Source organism: Dipodomys merriami, unplaced genomic scaffold (assembly GCF_024711535.1).
Source record: "Dipodomys merriami isolate MVZ:Mamm:240054 unplaced genomic scaffold, mDipMer1.0.p SCAF_8, whole genome shotgun sequence".
NCBI classification, from domain to species: domain Eukaryota; kingdom Metazoa; phylum Chordata; class Mammalia; order Rodentia; family Heteromyidae; genus Dipodomys; species Dipodomys merriami.
The window spans coordinates 47,749,377-47,774,171 of NW_027206401.1; the positions used below are offsets into that span (position 1 = coordinate 47,749,377).

The 24,795-nt window shown below is 37.1% G+C and overlaps 1 protein-coding gene across 2 annotated transcripts in view; it reads left to right on the forward strand.

The window, feature by feature from the left end:
- The window catches only part of Mdn1 (midasin AAA ATPase 1), a 157,373-nt gene that overhangs the window by 37,817 nt on the left and 94,761 nt on the right, over nucleotides 1–24,795 (forward strand). For both annotated transcript variants that reach the window (XM_070010465.1, XM_070010466.1), the window contains exons 15-30: nucleotides 267–327; nucleotides 6,405–6,616; nucleotides 7,665–7,768; nucleotides 11,176–11,320; nucleotides 11,763–11,859; nucleotides 13,261–13,374; nucleotides 14,601–14,748; nucleotides 14,997–15,107; nucleotides 16,958–17,109; nucleotides 17,819–17,997; nucleotides 18,822–19,030; nucleotides 19,429–19,575; nucleotides 21,369–21,510; nucleotides 23,748–23,882; nucleotides 23,960–24,098; nucleotides 24,608–24,746. In XM_070010465.1, the coding sequence (XP_069866566.1) occupies nucleotides 267–327; nucleotides 6,405–6,616; nucleotides 7,665–7,768; nucleotides 11,176–11,320; nucleotides 11,763–11,859; nucleotides 13,261–13,374; nucleotides 14,601–14,748; nucleotides 14,997–15,107; nucleotides 16,958–17,109; nucleotides 17,819–17,997; nucleotides 18,822–19,030; nucleotides 19,429–19,575; nucleotides 21,369–21,510; nucleotides 23,748–23,882; nucleotides 23,960–24,098; nucleotides 24,608–24,746 (2,234 nt within the window). The remainder of the gene's footprint in view (nucleotides 1–266; nucleotides 328–6,404; nucleotides 6,617–7,664; nucleotides 7,769–11,175; nucleotides 11,321–11,762; nucleotides 11,860–13,260; nucleotides 13,375–14,600; nucleotides 14,749–14,996; nucleotides 15,108–16,957; nucleotides 17,110–17,818; nucleotides 17,998–18,821; nucleotides 19,031–19,428; nucleotides 19,576–21,368; nucleotides 21,511–23,747; nucleotides 23,883–23,959; nucleotides 24,099–24,607; nucleotides 24,747–24,795) is intronic.

Sequence of the window (24,795 nt, forward strand, 5' to 3'; positions counted from 1 at the left end):
GACATCAGTTTATTGAAGAATCTTTTATTGTTTACAATTACTTCAAGACAGTAATCCTAGAGCTGATCTTTTTAAAATAACATCTGTGTTATGTACAACTTTGAAATTGTGATTCTTGAAAGTAAAATTGGTGGATCAAGAGAAATGCACATTTAGAGCTTTAGACATAATTATGCTATGTCCCCCTCTACATCCTTAAGAAGTAGAGTGGGTATTAGCCTTTTTAAGTATTTGGAATAGCTCTTTTTCTATTTTGTTTTTTAAAGGCCACCGTCTAAGGGTTGTCAATATGAACCAACAAAGTGATACTGCAGACTTGCTAGGAGGGTAAGTGTGTTTAAATTTATTTTCTTATTTTTGTTTACTACTTAAGAAACCCTGATTTCTTACCAAGCTCAAACCCAGCCTGAGAAAAACAGTTTTGAAACCTTTACCCCATAACAATAAGACATTTATTGAAAAAAAATCTTTTTACTGAAATTGAGACTCTTTTGTTTATGTAGCTATTTCATTTATCTTAAATATCATTTAAGATCTTCCTCTCAAAGGTGATAGATACTCTGAAAGGAGGAGTAAAACCCATGCAAGTGTATAATTATCAAATGTGGTGTACATAGTAATTGACCTGTTATTTAACTTCTAGAATTATGTCATATGCCTTCAAGATGTTTCTGTAATTGCACTATATTACTGTGTATTTCTCTCTAGTCTAGCCTGATCTACATATGTCATTAGTCATTTTATGCTTTCAAAGGTTTCCAGCAATAATCTTGTACTAATTGAACATGGACAAGGTCCATCTCCTTCCCTACATATCTATAGTGGGATATCAGCCCTGTAAGTCTTCTTAATACAGAGTATACAGGTGCCTGTCTATTCTATGCTGCAAATTATAGTCAAAGAGTTCCAACCAGTACATAATTAACTAGAATTTTATTTTTGTGCTAACTTGATTCAAAGACAGTATATCCACTTTTTTTTTTTTAACTGTTGCAGTTGGGACTTGAATTCAGTGCCTGTGTTCTTGCTTAGCTTTTTCACTCAAGACTTGTGTTCTACCATTTGAGCCATACCTCCACTTTTGTGTATCTACTTTTAGTTGTCAGTAGATTATCAGTTACTCAAAGAAGACATTACATATTTTTCAGTTTTTTTATGGTTGGGATTTTACCTTATTTTCTATAATCTTAATAGCAAGTTTTATAAATGTAGTCTTTTAATATATATCATATTGTAGCTATAAAAGTGACATCCTAGGTACATTTGGCAAGATGCAAAGTAGTTTTTAAAAAGTCAAGGGATCGGTAGATATAATTCAGGAATATGCAAGGACATAGACTAGAGACAGGGTAATATTCCTGTGATGTGTAAATGAAGGCATGTCTTGTATAACTTAAATTGAACATACATTAAGTATTATATTTGAATGTTTTTAAAATAGAATATTTTACATTGTTCTTTTCTGGAGACAGGGTCTTAATAATTAGTCTAGGCTGGCTTGGTACCCACCATGTGACCTCAAATTTGCAATCTTCTACCTATGCCTTTCAAATTCTAGTATTTAGACATATACTACTATGCCCTACTTAGAAATAGAAAATATGGGGCTGGGAAGGTGACTCAGTGGTAGAGTGCTTGCCCTGCATGCTTGAGGCCTTGTGTTCAATTCCTGAGTACCACATAAGCAGAAAAAGCTGGAAGTGGCTCAAGTGGTAGAGTACTAGCCTTGAGCTGAAGAGCTGAGGGACACTGCCTAGGCCCAGACTGGCACCAAAAAAAAAAAAAAAAGTAAAAAAAAATAGAAAATATGTATAGACCCAGTTAGTCTGCTTTACAAATACAGGTCCTTGAAATTGACTTTCTTTAATATTATAGGTAAAGACACTATAAAATTGAGTAACTTAGAAGTCATCAAATGATTTATAGTAATACAGATTGCTTTCCAATCTTTGTGAATGTTATTCCTTGTCCTTTAATCAATGTTAGCTAGCATAATGTACTTCCTCCCCCCTCTCCCCTAGATTCAGGCGTGGGTCTGAAACTCAGAGCCATACCAGGTTATGCAAATGCTTTATCTTTGAGCCATAATTTGGCCTTTTCAGTTTTTTTTTTTGTCAGTCATGGGGCTTGAACTCTGGGCCTGGGCACTGTCCCTCAGCTCAAAGCTCAAAGCTCGCACTCTGAGCCATGGCACCACTTCTGGGTTTCTGATGGTTAATTGGAGATAAGAGTTTCACAGACTTTCCTCCCCAAGCTGGCTTTGAACTGTGATCCTCAGAACTCAGCCTCCTGAGTAGCCAGGATTACAGACATGAGCCACCAGTACCCAGCTTCACTTAATTTTAAACTTCGTTTTGCCATTACATTTGAAATTACCATTACATTACAAAGGCTTCTATTATCTATAGGTAGAGCATGAGAGCAAATTTCAAGAGAATTAGAGGTGGAAAGAGTTACTCTCAGGGGAAATGGCCCTTCCATTTTTATATTATATCACACCTGAGTCATATAAAATTATCAAAACAGGCACAATAGTCCTTGAGAAGCCAATAAGAAACATGACAGCCTCTAGACCCAAAATTTCCCACCCCTCAGTTCAGAGACTGAAAGAGAAGCAGAAAACTTAAGAGGTGGCACATACAATCACTTTAGAGAAACTTTACCTTAAGTAGCATGATATAGTATACAGGTTCATAGCACTGACTCCAGGGAAAGGGATGGAAGAAGTTGGCAATGAAAAAAAGAAATACAATAGCGAGAAATTAAAAAATATTACAGACCCTAAGTTCAAGCTTCAGGACTGGCACAGAGGGGGCGCGGGGGGGGGGGGGAAGGGATAGGGTGGGAGAGAGAGAACCATGTGCAGCTACACAACAGGTGAACTTTGAACTCAGAATCCTTCAATGAAATGAAGAAGTAACATTTCATCATTTATTCCCAATACCTCATATATACTTCTGTGTGTCTTTTATACTTTCCTTGTAGCTTGGAAAATCATTTCTTTTTGTGTTAGTCATTTTCAAATGAACTCGTGTGTGTGTATTTAGTTATTTTTGGTGCACTTGTGTTCGAACTCAGAGAATTGTACTTGCTAGGCAAGCATTCTACTTGAGACACTAACCTCTTAGGTTCCGTCATTTTTTCTTTAGAGTTTTGTGCTTTTGCCCAGGTAGGCCTGGACTTCGCTCCTCCTCCTCCTCCTCCTACCTCTCTCTGGGATAACTGGAAGTGCAGGCATGCATAACCATACCCAGCTTACTTATTAAGATAAGTTTCCAATTTTGTCTGAGTTTACCTCAAACCTTGAGCCTCTCAATCTCTGCCTCCTTCCTTCACTCCCTTTGTCCATCTCTCTGCTGCCTCCCATATAGGGTACTTGGGATTCATCCTTGGGCCTTATACATGCTAAGCATACATTCTGCAACTAACATACAACCTCACCTCTTTTTTTATTTTACATTTTTATTTTTTCCATCAACTGAAGCATGTCTGACTTAACTGCTTAATAACAATGCTCAGCTTTAAATAAACACCTTTCTTTTTTTTTTTTTTTTTGGATCCGGTTGTGGGGCCTGGGCGCTGTCCCTCAGCTCTTCAGCTCAAGGCTAGCGCTTTACCACTTGAGCCACAGCGCCACTTCCGGCTTTTTTCTTTCTGCTTATGTGGTGCTGAGGAATCGAACCCAGGGCCTCATGCATGCAAGGCAAGCGCTCTACCACTGAGCCACCTTCCCAGCCCAACACCTTTCTTTTTTTAAGGAATGTGACCTAATCTGAAACATTTATACCACCTCTATAAATTTAGTAGACTGCTAATAGCAGAGGCAATTACTATTAGTCATACCAGTCATTTATAACAGCCATTAGGAGCCTTGAACTGTTTTAAGTTCTTTATACATGAAATATTTTGCTTTTCTAACAGCCCTGAGCTACAGATACTAGAAATGGTTTCAGTGAAGTCCTATTTTTTCACTTTCCTTGTACTTCCTCTATTATTCTAGTTCTTATTTTGTCTATTCAGTGCTTCTGTCTGCTTCTATTCTCCAACTCCTACAATCTCTTTTTATTTGCTAGTCAGCCATGGATTCATTGGTCTCTTCATTTTTGAGACTAGGTCTATCTCTGTCTCTCCCTTTCTCTCTGTCTTTCCCCCTCACCTCCCTTTTCCTCTCTTTCTCCCTTTCTCCCTTATCCCCTCTCCCTCTTGTCCAGACTAACGTCCAACTTGTGAGCCTCTGAATTTTGAAACTACATGTCTAGATGTTAACACTATGCCCAGGGAAAATGGACCCCTAGAGTGACATCAGGCCATGCTACTCTCCTCAAATCCATCCATTGATATCTCAGACCATTGGGAATATAACCCAGAGGATTTATTTGGGCCCTAAACTTACCCTTCCTCATCTGGCCTTGGGCATTCTTTCTGCTGTGATACACCCAAGAGTGAGTTTCCACTCACTCCTCCTCTTCCTTTCATTTCTTGCTATCCACTTCACTGACTTGTTCATTAGGTCTTTCTGATGCCTCCTCTACTGCCAAGCTGGCCTGACAGTGATATGTAAACTATCAAATAACCTGGTCTATCATCCACTTTCCTTTAACTCTACTCTTAACAGCACTTAAGCTACTGTTTTATGTAAAGTAACATAACAAGGGAAAAGATCTCAAGAAACACTTCTCCAGACAAAAGATAATTGACTTAAGTATAAGGAAATGAGAATACATACGTTGAGTTCATTCATTTATTCAAATGAACTTAGCTTTTTCACCTTTTAATTCTCTTTCATTTGACTGTAAGCTGTAGTAAAACATGACCTTGTCAGTGCTGTTGTCTTTATACTCACATTAGGTACTCAGTAAATTTTTAGAGTGAAAGAAAGAATTGGCTTTTTCAATGTGCTAGTGCTTTAGAGGAAGTGAAAATGAGATTGAAATTCCCATATTTTTCTCTAGAAACAGACTTGAAAATATATACACACAACTAGCTTTTACTTTCTGTCTTTTTCACTTCCCAGAAGCATTTCATTCTGCTTGAATAACCTTTAAGCAAGACCAGTGTTGGTGCAATTACCTTATTTTACTCCAATATTAAATCACTTTATTTCCCTAGCTATAGAAATTTGGAGTAAGCTAAGGAGTAAGAAAAATCTAAATACTAAGAACTGCAAGATAAGGTTTGGATGGCCACAAACCATTTACTGAGATAGAGCTTCTATGTATCCCTTCCCCCACTAATATTTTTCTCCTCTAGTTTTTCTTCCATTGGCAATAATCGTTTCCAACTGGAAAAACATAGATTTATCATTTTGTTGTATTTTTCTAAAACGTCCTGAAGAGAGAGAGAGAGAGAGAGTGTGCGTGCGTGCGTGCGTGCGTGCGTGCGTTATACGTGCTAGCGGAGTGCTACACTTTGATTCATACCTCATCCATTTGTTTTTTGTTTTTGTGCCTGTCCTGGGGCTATTGAAGTACTCTACTTTGAGTCATACTTATAGCCATTTGGGTTTTTGTTGTTATTTTTTTATGTGCCAGTCATGAGGCTTGAACCCAGGGCTTGACCCTGAGCTTCTTTTGCAAGCTCCACTTCTGGTTTTGGGGGTATTTAATTGTAGATAAGAGTCTCTTGGATTGTCCTGCCCAGGCTGGCTATAAACCACATCAGATCTCAGCTTCCTGAGCAGCTAAGATTACAGGCATGAGTCACCAGGCCCAGCACTTTATTGCTTTTTGATAGGATCTTACATTCCCTTACCCAAAGCTGGCCTGCAATACAAAAACTTCCTACCTACTCCTCCCATGTAGCTGGAATTACATGTTCAAGTTACTGCTTCTGACTTCTGAAAATTTTTCAGTCATACAAAACATGGTTTCTGTTTAAGTTCCATGCATACATGCTTTTTTAAATGTTCCAATAACAGAAATAACATAACTTATTCTCGAGTTAGAAATTTCAGGTTTTTTTTCTTTTTTTGATGTCCAGAGTGCTGGCCCTGAGCTTTTTGCTCCACTTTGCACTTTTTAGTGGCTAATTGGAAATAAGAGTCTCAGACTTTCTTGCCTGGGCCACCTTTGAATTGTGAAAATCAGAATCCAGCTTTCTGAGTAATTAGGATTATAGATATTTAGGATTATAGATATATATATATATAGATACATAGATAGATAGATAGATAATTAGGATTATAGATGTGAGCTACTGGACCCCAGCTTCAAATTTTCATAATCTACTTAACATTTGTTTATCTTCAACACTTAGGGTAAGAGAATTATTTATAATCTTACTTTATTATGTATGTATATTTATATTACAGCATAAACCATAACATAGATTGATTTTTATTTTTGTGAGTTCTGCTTTCTAATTTCTTTTAGAAGTTTGTACATGACATTTGGCTTTTGTTTCAGTTATAAGCCAGTGGACCATAAACTTATTTGGCTACCCTTACGTGAGACATTTGAGGAGCTCTTTGTCAAGACCTTTTCTAAGAAACAAAACTTTACTTTCTTGGGACACATTCAGACCTGTTACAGGCAGAAACGCTGGCATGATCTTCTCAAACTGATGCAGCATGTCCACAAGTCTGCTGTTAACAAGGAGGAAAAGGAGAGTGAGACAGGTGAGCTCTACTACTGAGCTATATGCTGTATGCCCAGCCTGGGGAAAGCGAATTAAGAGTACATATATATGTGTATGCAAGTGAACTAATTAGTATAATCACTGACCCATAATTAGCACTATGTTCGTTCACATCTTGACTTAGAGTTTTACTGATTTTTTTATGTGTGAGTGCCAGTAATAAAGGGGCTTGAATGCTAAGTGTGGGCACTATTCCTGAGATGTTTTGCTCAAGGCGTGTGCTCTAGCACTTGAGCTATGGCTCTACTTCTTGCTTTTTTTTTTTTTTTTTTTTTTTTTTTGGTTATATGGCTTGAACTCTGGGCTTGGGTGCTGTCCCTCAGCTCTTCAGCTTAAAGCAAGTGCTCTACTGCTTGAGCCACAGCGCCCCTTTGGTTTTCTAGTAGTTTATTGGAGATAAGAATCTCATGGACTTGGGGCTGGGAAGGTAGCTCAGTAGTAGAGCGCATGCCTTGCATGCCAGAGGCCCTGGGTTCGATTCCTCAGCACCACATAAGCAAAAAGAAAAAAGCCGGAAGTGGCGCTGTGGCTCAAGTGGTAGAGCACTAGCCTTGAGCTGAAGAGCTGAGGGACAGCGTCCAGGCCCAGAGTTCAGGCCCCATGACCAGACCCAAAAAGAAAACAAAAACAAAAAAAAGAATTTCATGGACTTTCCTGCCTGGGCTGGCTTTGAACCGTGATCCTCAGATCTCAGTCTCCTGAGTAGCTAGGATTACAGGCGTAAGCCACCGGGGCCTGGCTACTTCTAGCTTTTTGTTGTTAATTGGAGATAAGAGTCTCAGACTTTTCCTGCACGGACTGGCTTTGAACTGTGCAGCTCAAATGTGAGCCTCCTGAGTAGCTAGGATTACAGTTGTTAACCACCAGTGTTGCCCAGTGATTTAGTTCTTCATAATTTTCCCTAAAATGCTTAGTTTTTGGTTATTTTCTTAATCATTTGGCTTTTATGTGCTTAACAGATGTACAGAAAACATTACAACTCAAAAGATTTGTCTTTATTCTTTATTCATGTCTTAATTCTTTCCTAGGATTACTCCTGAAGGAGAAATGGGAAGCTTTTGGTCTTAGACTCAACCATGCCCAACAACAGATGAAAATGACTGAAAATGCACTATTGTTTGCATTTGTGGAGGTATTTTGCTTTATTTAGATGAAGGGACTGTTATATTATCATCATCATCATCATCACTACCACCATTTTCTGATACCAGGGCTTGATGGCAGAGCCTTGAGCTCTCTTAGTTTTTTGTTTTTGTTCAAGGCTAGTGCTCTAATGATTGAGGCACACCTGCATCATTTTACTTAATTGGAGATAGATTCTCAAGGACTTTTCTAGCTTGACTGGATTGCTGTCCTTTGATTTTTGCCTCCTGAGTAGCTAGCATTATAGCCTTGAACCACATTGTTCCCTTTTTGTGTGAGTGTGTGCCCATTGTGTGGTTTGAACTCAGAGACTCGGTGCTGTCCCTGAGCTTTTTCACTGAAGGTTGGGACTCTACTACTTGAAGCACAGCTCCACAGCTGGCTTTTTTCACTAATTAGGGATGAGAGTCTCATGGATTTTCCTGCCCAGGCTAACTAACACTGTGATCCTCAGATCTCAGTGTCCTGAGTAGTTAGGATTACAAGCATAAGCAGCTGGCACATTTACTAATTTTAAAGATACAATTGAGAACAAATAGTTAGCTTTACACTTTGAAGTTTGTATGTTTATCCTGCTGTAGGCAGTGGGAATACACATAAATAAGCAAAAGGTTGAACATAAGATAACTGTCAGCTTAATTGTAAATATGGCAGAGACCAAGTTTGAGGGGGTGTTAGATTGACATGGTTGGAGGGAGTGTTAAGCAGACATAGAGAGGTCTATTCATATCCCAGTGTATATTTGATTGTATTGTTTGGTTATCTCTACTGCTATCATATGATCCTGTTAGCAAAGGGTCAACTTGAGTACATATTTATAATATGTCTTTATTGTCTTGTTTTAAAAATACTTTTATGAGACTCTTTTCACCATCCTATTAAGCATGTAGGAGTCTTAAATTGGTGTTTTAATGGAGAACGTTGGTGAAGTAGGGATATTTGCTCATTTATACTTAGTATGATTATTTCTAAAATAAAATACCACAGCCACTCGAGTGAAGTCAGTCTCTCTGTCTCTCTCTCTGTCTCTCTCTGTCTCTCAATTGTTATTTTTAAGGAGTTGTACAAAGGGGTTACAATTTTATGTCGGATTATCAGGTTATGAGTACAGTGCTGGTTGGGCATTTTCACCCTTTCCTTCTCTTTTTCCCATTTTCACACTTCATCCCTACCCACAAGTTAGATAATTTATTTTTAACATAATGTATATTGAATACAGTGACTGCATTTGCTTCTTCCCTCTATTCCTGTGCCCTGCCTTTACCCACCTCCCAAAAGAAGAAAAAAACAAAAGCAATAAAAAGTTCCACTTATTGATAAATAGTACTTTAGATGTTCAGCGGAGTTACATTTTTGCATTCCTCCCTTCTAATAACCTCTTTTAGTCAGTTTGTATGTAAATACATAGGGTACTCTATATTTTAGATGTAGCTTCCACATATGAGAGGAAAGTGCCATTTGTCTCTAATATTGGCTACATTTAATATGACTTGTTCTAAGTATATCCATATCTCTGCAATTGATATACTGTGATGGCTGAGTAAAATTCCACATGTGTGTATGTACCACATTTTCTTGATCCACTCATCTACTGTAGGGTATCTAGGTTATTTCCATAATTTGGCTCTTGTAAATGAACATGGATGTACCCTGACTTGTAAAGAACTGGGTAGATGCTCAAGAGTAGTGTGGCTATATCAATAGGGTAGTTCTAGTTCATTTTTTGAGGACTCTCCCAAATTCCCTCAAGAGTGGTTGTACTAGTTTGCATTTCCACAACAATGTAATAGAGTTCCTTTTTTTTCCACATCCCCACAAGCATTTCTTTGAATTCTTTATATTGACCAATCTAACTGGGGGGAGATGGAATTTCAGTGTTATTTTGACTTGGATTTCTTTTATGGCTGAGAATGTTGAGAATTTCCTCATGTTTATTGGCCATTCTTACTACTTCCTCTGAGAAGTCTCTATTTAGTTCCTTTGCTCCTTTGTTGATTGTTTTTTTTCATTTTAGGGGGAGATGAGTTCCATGAGCTCCCTGTATATATCGGATATTAGATCTTTGTGTAAGATATACATAGCTGGTAAAGATTTTTTTCCCATTCTGGGGTTGGTTATTATTCTACTTTTGTTTTTTCCTTTGCTGTGCAAAAGTGTGATATAATCCCACTTATCAAGCTTCTTTTTATTTGCTGTGCTTATGGGACTTTTCAGAAAGTACCTGTCTATGCCTATAAATTCTAATGTTTCTTCTATTCCATCTTGAAGTAGATTCAGAGTTTCAAGTGTGACATTGAGGTCTTTGATCCACTTTGAGTTGATACTAGTTCATGGTGAAAAACAAGGATCCAGTTTTAGGTTTCTGTATATGGGCATCCCATCACCAATTATTGAAGATGCTATTTTTTTTCAACTTACGTTTTTGGCTCCTTTATTGAATATCAATAGCTATCAATATATGGGTTTATTTCTGTGTCTTCTAGTCTGTTTCATTGGTCTTTGGACCTGTTTTTATGGCATTACCACCCTGTTTTTGTTATTACAGCTCTGAAGTCAAGTTTGAGGTCTGGAATTGTGATAATACCAGCATTTCCTTTTTTTTTCAGGGCTGGGGAACCTAAAATTATTTTGGCTATTCATGGTTTTTGTTTTTCCATATGAAATTTTGGATTGTTTTCTTTGTTTTGATGAAGAATGTCATAGGCATTTTGATGGGGATTGTATTTAATTTGTAGATCACCTTTGGCAGTATCTGAATACTTGAGTTTTATGATTTAACACACTGGAGTTAATACATTTGTTTGTTTTTTTCTCAGCTAAATTTGTTGGAGTTTTTTTTTTTTTGTAGAGTCAGCATTAAAGTATAAAGTAGTTAGTAAAACAGGTTTTGATGTGTCAACTGGGTAGATTATAAGATTTTTTTTTTTTACTATTCTTAGAACTTGAAGAGGTAACAGATAATAGAATACAGCTAAATAAATATTGATTTTGATACTCTTTAGCAACTGGGAAAGACTGTCTCTCAACTCTAATATACTCTTGATTTGGACTTTTATCTGGTCTTACATATATTCATAGCCTATCTGTGTAATTATTTGGGGTGCCTTTACATACCTGAATACATCATATGTTACAATTTAACTGAACATTTGTGTACTGAAAGAATTATTCCTCACTATGTATGACTTGACCTTTTGGATTTGCTCAATATTAACTTGGCCTTAATTCTGTGATTTGTTGGAAAAATTATGCCCTTTACTTTCTCACAAAGCAAATATAACTGCTCTTGGTAACTTTTTTTTATTTCGTGTGACAGCAGCTTCTTTAAGTGCACCATATAGATGGTAATTCTATATTTGTTTGAAGTGAAATCTTAACTTTTTCATCATCTTTTAGGGCACTTTAGCTCAGGCTATAAAGAAAGGAGAGTGGATCTTGTTGGATGAGATTAATCTGGCTGCTCCTGAAACATTAGAATGTCTAAGTGGCTTGCTTGAAGGTTCCTCTGGCTCCCTAGTGTTGCTGGATCGAGGCGACACAGGTAAGAATTTGATTCCTTTGTGGTTTCACTTTGATTGGGTAGACTACATGCCTCTTCCAGGAGAATTTGTTCGTACCTTACATATTAGGTTCCACAAAGTATATTGGTTGTAGTATAGAGAAGGCAAAAAGAATAAGATACTTTGTGTCAGTGCACTTGAGTTTTAAGTAATAAACACATGCTTTGATAAAATAAATACTGGTGATTGAGAAATAATAAACATATGTAAAATACTGGATTTGCAGCCTAAGTTTGATTTGTATATAAAGGTATGACAAGTGGTCATAGGTTTCTGAGAAGGCAATGAAATTGTGAACAGCCCATACAACCAGGCTGATCATGAGGTATAGTTGTTGAGCCTGATGTTTGGTGGAGTTAGGGTCCTGTGGCTTATCACTTGTTTCAACAGGGTGCTGAGAATTTCTGATTTTTTTCTTAACAGAACCACTGGTTCGTCATCCTGATTTCCGTTTATTTGCATGCATGAATCCAGCTACTGATGTGGGCAAAAGAAATCTGCCACCAGGAATAAGAAACAGGTGAAGTTTTTAAAGTTCTTTGTTTATTGGTTGTGTTAACCAATTTCAAGATAATGCTTACAGTTTTTTGTTCTCCAATAGAAACAGTATTCTTAATTTCCTGCTTTGTTCAATTTCTATGCTTTCTATAGGCTGTAGGCATGAAAAAAATCTAATAATATCATAGAAACCTTTTCTTTGTTTTTAGTATGAAACTTAATAACTCATGAAGACTGTTGAACACACAGATTGTTCAGGAAGTCCTCTAACTATTAGAAATATTTCCTCCATAGCATAAAAATCATTAGTGCATTTTGAGAATCTGGTTCTTTTTGATGAAATTGATTATAAGACTTTTTTCCTGTGGTACTGGGGTTTCCACTTAGTCCTTTTTCACTTTTAGTTACTTTTTACATAGGTTCTTGCATTTTTCCCAGGACTATCTGCCAATGGTGGTTTGCTTTCTTATCTGAAACCTTCAACATAAATGATTTCAAATAGATGCACCACCATAATTATCTTACTTATTGAGGGAGGATCCTGCTGTTTGTTAGGATGGCCTTAAGCTTCTATCTTCCCAATTTCTGCCTCTTGATCATCTGGATTATAGATAAGGGCCACAGTGCCCTGTACTAAGGCCTTTTATGTTTCTTTCATCACTGAGCACTGACATGAGCAAAGTCCTTAATTTTGGTAGTTTATGTAACATTTAAGAAAAGATAAATGACCAGGTTATTTTTTTAACTTTTTGTTTGATTTCAGTTTCTAAAATGTTGGAGCAAGCTAGATTTCTTATCTCCATTATAAGAGCAATTTTCACAGGGAAATTTTAGAAGAACCATTAAAGTATGCATTTTCTTCTGATGCACCAACTGGTTTTTGTTGTAGTTGTTATTTCCTGGAGCTTGAACTCAGGACTTGGGTGCTGTCCCTAAGCTGCTTTTTACTCAAGGCCAGCACTCTATATCTTGAGCCACATCGCCACTTCCCATTTTTTGGTGGTTAATTGGAAATAAGATTCTCACAGACTTTCCTACCCAGGCTGCCATGAAACCATGATCTCAGATCTCAGCATCTGAGTAGCTATGATTATGGGCATGAGCCATCAGTCAGTGCCCTGCTATCATTTTGTTTTTGGTGGTGAATGGATTTTTTTTTTTTGCACCTAATTTTGTTACACTGAAAATAAAAAATACCTTCTGAAAATAGATGTCTTAGCTGTGTAAATTCAAGGCTTACATATAGAAGATAATATTGTTATAGAAGCAGCTTCATTTTTATTTCCTTATGGTTTATTTGTATCTCAAGTGACACTTGTAGTTTACAGGCACTTAAAATGAGCTTATATCTTCTGTTTCATATTTTTCTATTTCCAGTATAGCTGTATTAATTTTCTAAAAATAGTTATTTAATAACCTACAGATTCACTGAACTTTATGTAGAAGAATTGCAGTGTAAAGAAGACTTACAAATTCTTATTCTGGATTATCTAAAAGGATTGAGTGTGAGCAAGAACATTGTGCACGGAATCATAAAGTAGGTTTTCTCTCGCTCGTCTATATACTTTTCTTCATAACTATTTCAAGTACAAACTTTTTTTCTCCTTTTTCTTGCTTATACTGGAGAAATGTTACAGAAAAATTGTGTAGATTCATTTTAAGGTTATATCTTTATATGAATTCCCTTAGGTTTTCCTAAGGACAGTGCATATAAAGCTTTGAGGATGTGTAATCAGATACTGATCTCCTGATTACTTCTGTATTCATAACCAGAAGTTTTTCTTAGGTTTGATATAAATGTTTTGCATTTTTATCTGTCTTGATCAAATCTTACCTTGCCTTCTATAGATAAGTAATTTACGAAGAGGAAGGCCATAGTGTGTGTGTGTGTGTGTGTGTGTGTGTGTGTGTGTGTGTGTGTGTGTGTGTGTGTGTGTGTGTGTGTGTGTGTGTGTGTGTGTGTGTGTGTGTGTGTGTGTGTGTGTGTGTGTGTGTGTGTGTGTGTGTGTGTGTGTGTGCGTGCCGTATTCCATATTGTGTGTGTGTGTCCTAAGCTCTCACTCAGCTTTGTTGCTCCTTCCTTGTGTGTATGCGTGTGTGTGTCTCCTAAGCTCTCACTCAGCTTTGTTGCTCCTTCCTAGCACTCTGTCACCTGAGCCATACCTTCATTTTCAAAAGGCCACATAATTTATCAAGTCAGGTCTAGAATAATAGAGACCTAGCAAAAAATACTACCATGACTTGCTGCTTTAATGTGAATCACTGTGTTTTGTATGTGAATTCAGTGTTTTTTCCTAAATAATCTAAATTCTAATGTTGGCTCTAGAAGCTAAAAGTTAATTGTGTCATTCTGGGCAAATCATTTCTTTTTCTCTTTGTCTTTCTGAAAGAAATACAGTACGTAAAGGGTTGAAATAGAATCATATTAACATTTTACTTTACATTTTGTGTTTTTTTTCCATGGCATCTTCCCACATAGCTCTGTCACCACCACCTTTTTGTTATGTGAATGTGGGAATCAGAACCTGGTCCATGAACTTGCTAATAAGCACACATTACCACTGAGATTATCTGCCATCTCCCCTCCTTCCTGCCCCCCCAACCTTGTTTCTTTCTGTCTATCTAGTTATTCCAAGGTGGTTGATTTCTACATGTCAATGCATCTTGACTCCTTTCATCATTCTTCCCCATCTCTCCCAACCCCACCTATCCCCTCAAGTTAAGTGGTCCTATTAACCTCTGTGGACTGCATTCTTTTTGTAGCTTCTACACAGCTTTACGGAAAGAATCTGGTACCAAATTAGTGGATGGAACTGGCCACAGACCTCACTACAGCCTTCGGACTCTCTGCAGGGCCTTGCGATTTGCAGCTTCCAACCCATGTGGCAGTATCCAGCGCTCTCTATATGAGGTCTTTCTAAAGTCTGTTTGATTTAGGAGCTGGGTAGATGGGCTCCCCATGGGAAGGAGAGAATGGGAGGAATATACCACATTTGCCAGTGCTTCCTTGTCAGATTAGCCCAGCACCATATTCCCTTTTTCTACCACATTATCATGTTTAAAAGGTGTTCTGGGAAATAGCACTACCCAAAATGTTGAGTATTGTTTCAGTTATTACAGAGGGGCAACTTACATTATGTGTATCTGTTTTCTCTATAGGGCTTTTGTTTGGGTTTCTTAACACAACTTGATAGGACATCACACCCTGTGGTTCAGAAGCTTATTTGTCAACACATTATCTCTGGCAATGTCAAAGGTTTGCTGAAACAGGTAAATTCTTTGACTTTGTAATATAAGGGAAAGGTTGAATTCTCAAAGTTTTGGCTTAATTTATTTTAACAAAACTTTTTAATTATAAAAGCATTCTACTGCAAAAAGTTAATGATTACAGAAATGTTACCATTAGGTGGGTATTAAGTTCTAATTCTTACGAGTTTCAACTCCTACGGTTACCCCTTTACAGCTAAATTATAATGTATATTTTTTGTTTTGTTTTGTTTTGCTTTTTGTCAGTCATGGGGCTCGAATTCAGGGCTGGGCACTATACGTGAGGTTTTTTGCTTAGGGCTAGTGCTCTACCACTTCAAGCTACAGCCTCACTTCTGGGCTGGTGGTTAATTGGAGATAAGAGTCTCATAAACTTTCTTACCCCGGCTGGCTTTGAACTAATGATTCCCAGATCTCAACCTCTTGAGTAACTAGGATTACAAGCATGAGCCACCAGTGCCTGCCTAAATTTTACTTTTTCATGTATTCAATTGATAGTGTGTGTTTGTTGATGTTGTAAATTCAAGTTATCTTTTTGTAAGTAACTCCATGTAGATGGATATCCTTAATTTCCCTTGTTTGGGGTGGAGAGTGAAGGCAATCAAATTCAGGCCCTCATAAATAATAGGCAAACTATGTACCATTGTGCTACATTTCTAGCCCTAGTTTTTCTAGCCTGTCTGGGATAATTTTTTGATTTTGCACCAGAGATTGTTAAATTTTTATAAGGGCAACATTTTTACTAGATGGTTCCCTCAAAAGATTATACAGTCCTTCTAAGTGATTATTGAGCTTGTGCAAGGAGAGAGGAGCCACTGTAGAAACAACTGCTACTTGAGTTTGACAGGAAATTACAGAGTAAATATGTTAATAAGAGAGACTGAGAAACTGATTTTTCATTAGAGAGAGAGTACTGTTGGGAATTTGAACTATTTTGGACTTTATCTTTCAATAAACAATATAAATACATATATCTGTATACACACATGCATATGGTAAACAATAGTTACTATATTTATTAGGATTTATTTTTTAAAAATACTTAAGGGGTTGAGGCATGGGTCAGTTAGAAGAGCATTAGCCAATGAACAAAAGCAGCAAGTACCAAATCAAGTCCTGCTCTCTGACCGAAAGTATAATTAGTATATAAAATTTAAAAACAGTTTTATTAGTGTATATTGTACAAAGGGAATGACCTGTTTTGATGGTGCAATTACATACAAGTCTTGTCCATTTACTCATTTTTTTTTGCATGTGCTCTTTATTGTTGTAATGGAAGCTTAAAGATCACCCCACCCCTGCCCTCAATAAGGACCCTTTAAACTGGGTTAGACAGATAGTTTCAAGTGTGGCCAGGTTTATAGAAGAGAATTTATGCAGAGCAATTCAACTGTTTTTATCTGTAAAATTGTACAGTTCAACTTAGCAATACCTTATTTGGGAAGATTATTTCATTATCTGTATTTTTCATTAAAGTTTAGTCTAAAAAGTCAGTAAAATTCTTTTCTACAGGATCAAAAATGTAATAATGCAGTCTTCTTCCTTTGTTATAACCGGCCCAGTTTGGGGGATGAAGGGAGTTTGGTATATAGGAAATAGAAATTCTTGAGAGAAATGAATCATCTCGTATGGGGAAAAATTTTATCCTCCTTTTCCCTCAAAGACAACTAGTCCCATCCTGACTTTAAAATCAGTTTATGACCACATTTTCTTCACATTCCTCAAAGTAATTTTATGTTCATATTTATGTTCTTAGTTAGGAAAGCATTTTTATAGCTTCTTTTCCTAATTCCAGCTCTTAGAGACTACCATAGTTGTCATGAGACTGAGCCATTTTCAAATTTACCTTTCAGCCTATTCCAGAGCCCAAAGGAGGTCGGCTCATCCAGGTTGAAGGCTATTGGATTTCAGTGGGAGACAAGGAGCCTACAATAGATGAGACATATGTTCTGACATCTTCTGTTAAGTTGAACCTCAGAGATATAGTCCGTGTGGTCTCTGCTGGGTATGTAAGCTTTTTCTCCAGATGCTGTTTATTAATGTTTCCATTTTGACAATATACTCTAGTCATCTTCTCTATCACTATTTCTTTTCCTCTTGAATTGTTATTTTTTCTTTTTCTTTCTTTTCTTTCTTTTTTTTTTTTTTTTTGGTTGGTCATGCGGCTTGAACTCTGGGCCTGGCTGCTATCCCTCAGCTTTTCAGCTCAAAGCTAGCGCTCTGCTACTGGAGCCACAGTGCTACTTCAGTTTTTTGGTGGTTAATTGGAGATAAGAGTCTCATGGACTTTGCTGCACAGGCTGGCTTTGAACCGTGAACTTCAGATCTCTGCCTCCTGAGTAGCTAGGATTAAAGGTGTGAGCCACCGGTGCCCAGCTTAAATTGTTACTTTCTAAAGTCAGTATGGGACTTTTCTCACAAAGCATTATTTCTGGTTGCACAGAGGAGCATTATTACTCTTTTGGTAAGAGCACTTATGGACATAAACTATTTTGGCCTTTCTTAAAGCATTTTTTATTATGCTAATAGTGCCGAAGAGGTTAGAAGTATTTTCAGTACTTTTTTACGTAGATCATTCTCTGTGTATAGGTATATAAAAATGCTCTGTGATAGTCATTTTTTGAAAAAGTTCTTCAGTTCTATTTTCTGGATATTTTTGTCTTTCTATTGCAGTGGATCTTTTTTAAATTGTCTTACTGAATAATCTTTTGCAGAACCTATCCAGTGCTGATTCAGGGAGAGACATCAGTTGGTAAAACCAGCTTGATTCGGTGGTTGGCTGCAGCCACTGGCAACCACTGTGTACGAATTAATAATCACGAACACACAGATATTCAGGAGTACATTGGTTGTTACACATCTGACTCTTCGGGGAAACTTGTTTTTAAAGAAGGTAATGTTAATATTTCATTGTGAATGTAGGTTTTCCTACTTACCTGCATACCACTAGTTGTCATCATTTCTAACTGAGGCCTGTGGACCTCTTAAGGGATGGTGTTTCTGGTCTAAATTTACTTGGATCCCATTAATCATTTCAGGCATGTACAGGCAAACTGCCAGATTTTAAGGAGGGCACTTTAACTGTTGCTTTGTTTCTTAGAGATTCAAAGGACAGAGTAAGGAAGTTTAGAGTAGAAGAGAATTTTGTAATTTTATGAAATAATACTGCAGAGAAAAGTTGAAAGGGGTTATTCTTTATGCTAGTTCTGACTGTGGTTGAATTGTGATTTTTACCCACAGTGTCACAGATTTTGGGGCCAAAACTAGCTAGAAGGAATAATTTCCGGCCGGGCGCTGGTGGCTCACGCCTGTAATCCTAGCTACTCAGGAGGCTGAGATCTGAGGATCGCGGTTCAAAGCCAGCCCGGGCAGGAGAGACCATGAGACTCCTATCTCCAATAAAACCACCAGAAAACCGGAAGTGGCGCTGTAGCTCAAGTGGTAGAGCGCTCGCTTTGAGCTGAAGAGCTGAGGGACAGCGCCCAGGCCCAGAGTTCAAGCCCCACGACCGACCGACAAAAAAAAAAAAAAAAAAAAAGGAATAATTTCCTTGTAAATATAATGAAAACTTGGGATTTGTTGATATTAAAAACACTGTTATGATTACACTAATTCTCAATGTTCATGTAATATAATGATAACTTAGGATTTATTGATGTTAAAAACTTATGATTCCTGTTATCGTTACATTAATTCTGAATGTTCATTTCCATGTAGGTGTTCTTATTGATGCTATGAGAAAGGGCTACTGGATTGTCTTAGATGAATTAAACTTGGCTCCTACTGATGTATTAGAGGCACTAAACAGACTATTGGATGATAACCGTGAATTGCTTATAACTGAAACCCAGGAAGTTGTTAAAGCACATCCTCGATTCATGCTCTTTGCTACTCAAAATCCACCTGGGCTTTATGGAGGCAGAAAAGTGAGTTTACTTTACCTTGACCCTTCTTTTCATGACCATACCGTGTTAAGTATGAAACAATTATTTCATTAAGAATGAAAGGAGTAGCCAGGCGCTGGTGGCTCAGGCCTGTAATCCTAGTTACTCAGGAGGCTGAGATCTGAGGATCATGGTTCAAAGCCAGCCCGGGCAGGAAAGCCCATGAGACTCTTACCTCCAATAAACCACTAGAAAACTGGAAGTGGCGCTGTGGCTCAAGTGGTAGAGTGCTTGTCTTGAGCTGAAGAGCACAGGGACAGCACCCAGGCCGAGTTCAAGCCCCACAACCGACAAAAAAAAGAATGAAACAAGTTACTGTGATTATGGTGAATAGTAGGACTCTCTAGGGAACTAGCTGAAAAGTTCTGTTCATTTTCTAGGTGCTCTCCAGAGCCTTCAGGAATCGGTTTGTAGAACTGCATTTTGATGAATTGCCTAGTTCTGAGTTGGAAACAATCTTGCACAAGCGATGTAGTTTGCCTCCATCCTATTGCAGCAAATTGGTTAAAGTCATGTTGGACCTTCAGGTATTTCATGAATTTGATTTACGTGGATGTGTTGATTAGATTTGGTTATCAAAATTTAACAGCTTCTTTAGACTAAAAACAAGTCTATATATTTACAGAGTAGAGATCTTGAGATTTTATTGTTGCTGTTGTTTTGATTGGTAGCTGGATTTGAACTCAGTGTCATGGCTTACTAGGCAAGTGCTCTATCACTGGGCCCCTACTCTTAGCCCTTATAGTCTTATTTTAAAATGTGTTCTGTTCACATCTAAGTTGATGTGCTGAACTGAATCTCCAGGCCCCATTTTTGATTTATTTCTAAAATTAACTTATTGCATCCTAAAATTTTTCTGATATTTATGTATTCTGTTAATTCCACTAGAGTATAATTTTGGAATATTTAGCAGAGGAAAAATGCAATTTTTTAATGTTAACAGGTGTGGGTGTGTGCCTGTTTGCTTGTTTGCTTGAATTCAAGGCTGGGGCACTGTCCTTAGCAATTTTTGCTCAAGGCTAGCACTTTGTCACTTAAGCCACAACACCACTTCCAGCAATTTTCTTAGTAGTTTATTAGAAATGAGAGCCTCACAGAGTTTTTGCCCGGGCTGCCTTCTAACTGCAGTTCTCAGTTCTCAGCCTCCTGAATAGTTAGGATTACAGTGTGAGTGGCCTGTTCCCAGCTGCTAACAGTTATTTTTAATGTTACTTATGCTGATCTTCAATTACAGACCCTCCTACCTTTGTTTTCCAAGTAGCTAGTATGGGATTACAGTGTGTACAACAGTATCCAGGTTTAAACTTTAAATGGATCAGTTTGTGACTTGTTGAATTCTTCTTTGTTACCTGTTAAGCAGTAGTTGTTGCGTTTTGTTTTTCCTCTTACTGCAGTGCTGGAGATTGGACCTAGCAGGTTGTATGTGATATGTCAGTTGTTTTTTTTTTTTTTTTTTAAATATAGATTTAATTGAATTTTAAAAGTTGCTTTTTTAAAAATTTTGTGTGGGTTTTTTTTTTAAAATAAAGTTTCACTTTTGTTTGCCCTGGCCTATATTAGTCCAACTATTTACTTTTTTTTTTTTTTTTCTGTTGAATATCTTTAATGCTGTTAGGGCAAATCTGTAAAAGGTTCAGACAAAGATTTTTTTTTTGTTATTGTTGTTACTTTTTAATTACAAAACTAACAGCTGTTAGAATCCTTTTTCTTTTTTTTTTTTAAACCTTTTCCTGTTTTCTTTTCTTGGCTACACAATACTCTGGGGAGATGCATAATTCCAACTACTTACTCTTCTTGTGTGCCTGGGTTAACATATTCAGACCATCATGCAGGGCATTTATTTATTTATTTATTTATATTCATAGGCCAAACTGGTTCACCTCTGCAATCCTCTTTGTGCCTTCCTCTTGCGTAACTAGGAACACAAGTGTGAGCTCCGTTGTCTAGCTTTGAAGTTCTTTATCAAGAGTTTGATCTATAGAAACATTGTCAAATTACAAAATGTTAGTAATAATTGCTACTCTTTAGTAGTATGGTCTTACATTGTAGGGCTCATCTTTCATCTTTCACATATTTTTAAAATATTTTTTCTGTATGAGATACAGAATTATGTTGTTTATTCCTATTATTATTTATGCATGAGTGAACATTTTTGGGGGACAGTTATTTGTCCAATAAGATTATCAGGACATATTATGTTAGTGGAATGAAATTACTCTTAATGGGAGCTTAAATTTGTCTAGAATTTTATGAGTTGTATTCTGTGCATTCCATTAAGTGCAGCCAACTCCTCTGCTCATTTGTTTTGATACTTTAATAGTCCTACCGCAGAAGTTCTTCGGTGTTTGCTGGAAAGCAGGGCTTTATCACTCTTCGTGATCTGTTCCGATGGGCTGAACGATATAGATTGGCTGAGCAGACGGAGAAGGAATATGACTGGTTGCAGCATTTAGCCAATGATGGTATGTTTTCAATTAAGTGTTTGGATTGTTGAAGACAGATTCTCACTGTGTAGTAGTGCAGGCTAGACTTAAACTTACGATCTTACCCGAGCTTCCCAATTGCTGGGATTATTGTCTTGTTGCCACCATTCTAGGCTCAATGAAATACTTTTATTGTAAAACGAAGTCATCTGCCAAGTCAAATACTGCCGAAATTGTTGTTAGTGTACATATTGTTTTACATGTTCCATGAACAACCTGTTTCCTTAAGTCTTTATGCTTTCCTTCAAGTTGCCACAGGTAGGATTTGATGGCTTTTTTTAAAAGTTTTTTCTTACTGTTATTACAAAGGTGATGTATAGAGGGATTACAGTTTAGATAAGTCAGGTAATGAATACATTTCTTTTTGGACAATTGTCACTCCTTTTGTTGGCTTTTTATTGGCAGTATAGATAGGCTGGTTTCAATTTTGGCCACTGGAACTTAATTGGCTGAAAGAATTTGATACTATATAATAAGTGAGGAGAATAAAACAAGCTCATGGGGCTTTCTTTCCCTATCTCCTCTCTTCTCTGTCTCTCTCTTTTTCTTTGTTTCTGTCTCTCTTGGCTCTTATGTTTCTCAGGAGGTTTTAAATTAGAATCTTGGAGCAGCCAACAAAACAGGTCTGTTCACTGAACCCAAACGCAGTAGGAGAGGAATTATTCAGTATAGCCATACTGAGAAAGCCCTGGTGGGTGGGGTGTGGGGGACAAAGTTAGTATCTTACACTCTTAGGAGCTAACAAGACCTGCTCTTGTTTCTTCCCTTATTAAATAGGGTAATAATAATCTAAGTAGCAAGAAATACATATAGTCAAGCAAATTTGAGCAGAGGTCAAAACTGGTTGGTTGGGTTGGTCATTATCTCCAAATTGGTCAAAGAGACTTGTCAGGGATAAGAAAATTACAGCTCCTGGGAGCCTTTTTTTTTTTTTTCCCCTCTTTTTTTGGTGCCATTTCTGGAACAATCTCAGTTGAACTACTGTTCCACTTCTGGCTTTTTGGTAGTTAATGGAGATAAATGTCACTGACTTTTCTGCCCAGGCTACCTTTGAACTGCAGTCCTCAGGTGTATGCCTCCTAAATAGCTAAGATTATAAACATGAGCCACTTATACCTGACCTGGTTTTGATCTTTATTGTGATAGGACTTGTTTCTGGACACTTAAGGTGGATTGTAGGAAAGGATGACTCAAATGAGCAAGTCAGAAACGCATTGATTTGAGACTTTTAGTTAGGAGCTTTTATAGTAGTGTATGTAGAACAGAGCTTTGTAGAAGCTTACCTTGATGCTTTCAGTCTTAGAGCAGTTAGATCAGTCCCTAAAATGATGAACCACATTTACATGCTTAGTTGAGCAGGAATTACAACCAAAGTTGGTGATAGCAAGGGAGAGTGTTATAAAAGATGGCATAGATGCTGAGCTTTTATCCTGAATGTAGTATCAGTATTCAGTATTTGCATACTGAAGTGAAGAGTTAATGCTTTTAGCAAAAGTAGCTTCTAAGTCCTTGTTTCAGACCCTGACCTTATGCATGCTGACCACTGCATGTACCATTTAGCTAAAATTCTAGTTCCTTAACTTTCTTGTTAGTAATAAACAATAGAGGAAGGACCAGGTAGCACAAACCTATGATCTCAGCATTTGGATCGCTGTGAGTTTAAGGCAAGCCTGGGCTGTACAAGACAACGGTCTTTAAAAAAAAAAAATAAGAAATTGCATAAAAGTATGAAGAAAGAATACTTTTCCTTAAACTTTTCTATTGAAGTAATAATGTATGATAAAGCATTTTTCCACATGTACACTGCCAATTCCACCAAGATTTAGAATGTTTCAAAATCTCAGAAACCTCTTTTTTTCTCTTGTAAGTGGAGGTAACAGTTATTCTAATGTTCGTCACTGTAGTGTGATTTTTTGTGTGTATAAGCTACATTAAGTAGGATTCCACAGAATATATACTCTTTCTAATGTAGCTTTTTCAAGTATGCTGTTTTTGTATATCAAGATTAAATACTTTATGTAGTTAACTCATACAGGAGATGGTGCTGTTTGATTATTCATTCTCTTGTCCTTGGACATTTTAATTGTAGGTTATTAGGAATATAACTACATCGAATGTCGTTTTGTGCACAAATGTTGATTTGTGTTAATTCTTGTTCTCATTGTCTTTGGTGTTCCAACCAGATGTTAATTGTTCCTATTTTGTAAAACCCTTAGGTTTTATGCTTTTAGCAGGCCGAGTCAGGAAGCAGGAGGAGGTTGATGTGATTCAAAAAGTACTTGAAAAACATTTCAAGAAAAAATTATGTCCCCGATCTCTTTTTTCCAAAGAAAATACCCTAAAACTATTTGGTAAGTAAAATAGAAACCCCAGAGGAATATGAGCCAAGTTATATTTATTCGAACCTAAGTATGTCTTCCTTGGATAGGTAAATCATCTATCAAAATATCTACATTTGATTCTATGTTTGGCCATATTGTGTGGACTGAGGCCTTGCGGAGACTGGCTGTATTAGTGGGAAGGGCATTGGAATTTGGTGAACCAGTGCTACTGGTTGGAGACACTGGGTAAGGTTTTGTGAAAGTAACTGATTAAAAAGTTTCAGTTCAGTTCTATAGGATTATTTATGTTACTTTTTAAAAATTTCTTTTTATCTTTAGACTAGATTCCTTGTTTATGAAAAATAACTTCTTTCTTTTATCACTGTCATTGGGGGCTTTTTTCCCCTATATTTTTAAAGCAGAAGTGAGGAACCTTTTCTCTTTGCTTGCCATACAAAATCATTGAAACAGGCAGGTGGTCTTGGGTAGGTCATGTTCATCATATTTGTCTGTCCTATCATGTATCAAATAATTTCTTGGTCCTATATAATCCTTGTGCTGGATGTTTCCCAACCCTGCTTTAAAGTGAGGTTCCTTTCAATAGTTGTGTAGAAGGGGAAAATGGATAAATCATTGTTCATTCAAATTCTATGTCCTGCTGCAGTAAGGCTCAGCATGGTGCACTTCTTGCTGACAGTGTTTAATGACTATTTAGAACACATTCAAGTTGGTAATCTAGCGTATATTTCCAACAGGTGTGGGAAGACTACCATCTGCCAAGTGTTTGCAGCCTTGGCAAATCAGAAACTTTACTCCGTCAACTGCCACTTAAACATGGAAACAACAGACTTCCTAGGGGGACTACGGCCAGCAAGACAGAAGCCAAATGACAAGGTTTGTCCAGTAGCAAATGTTGATAGGCTATTTATTTGAGGAACTGTGG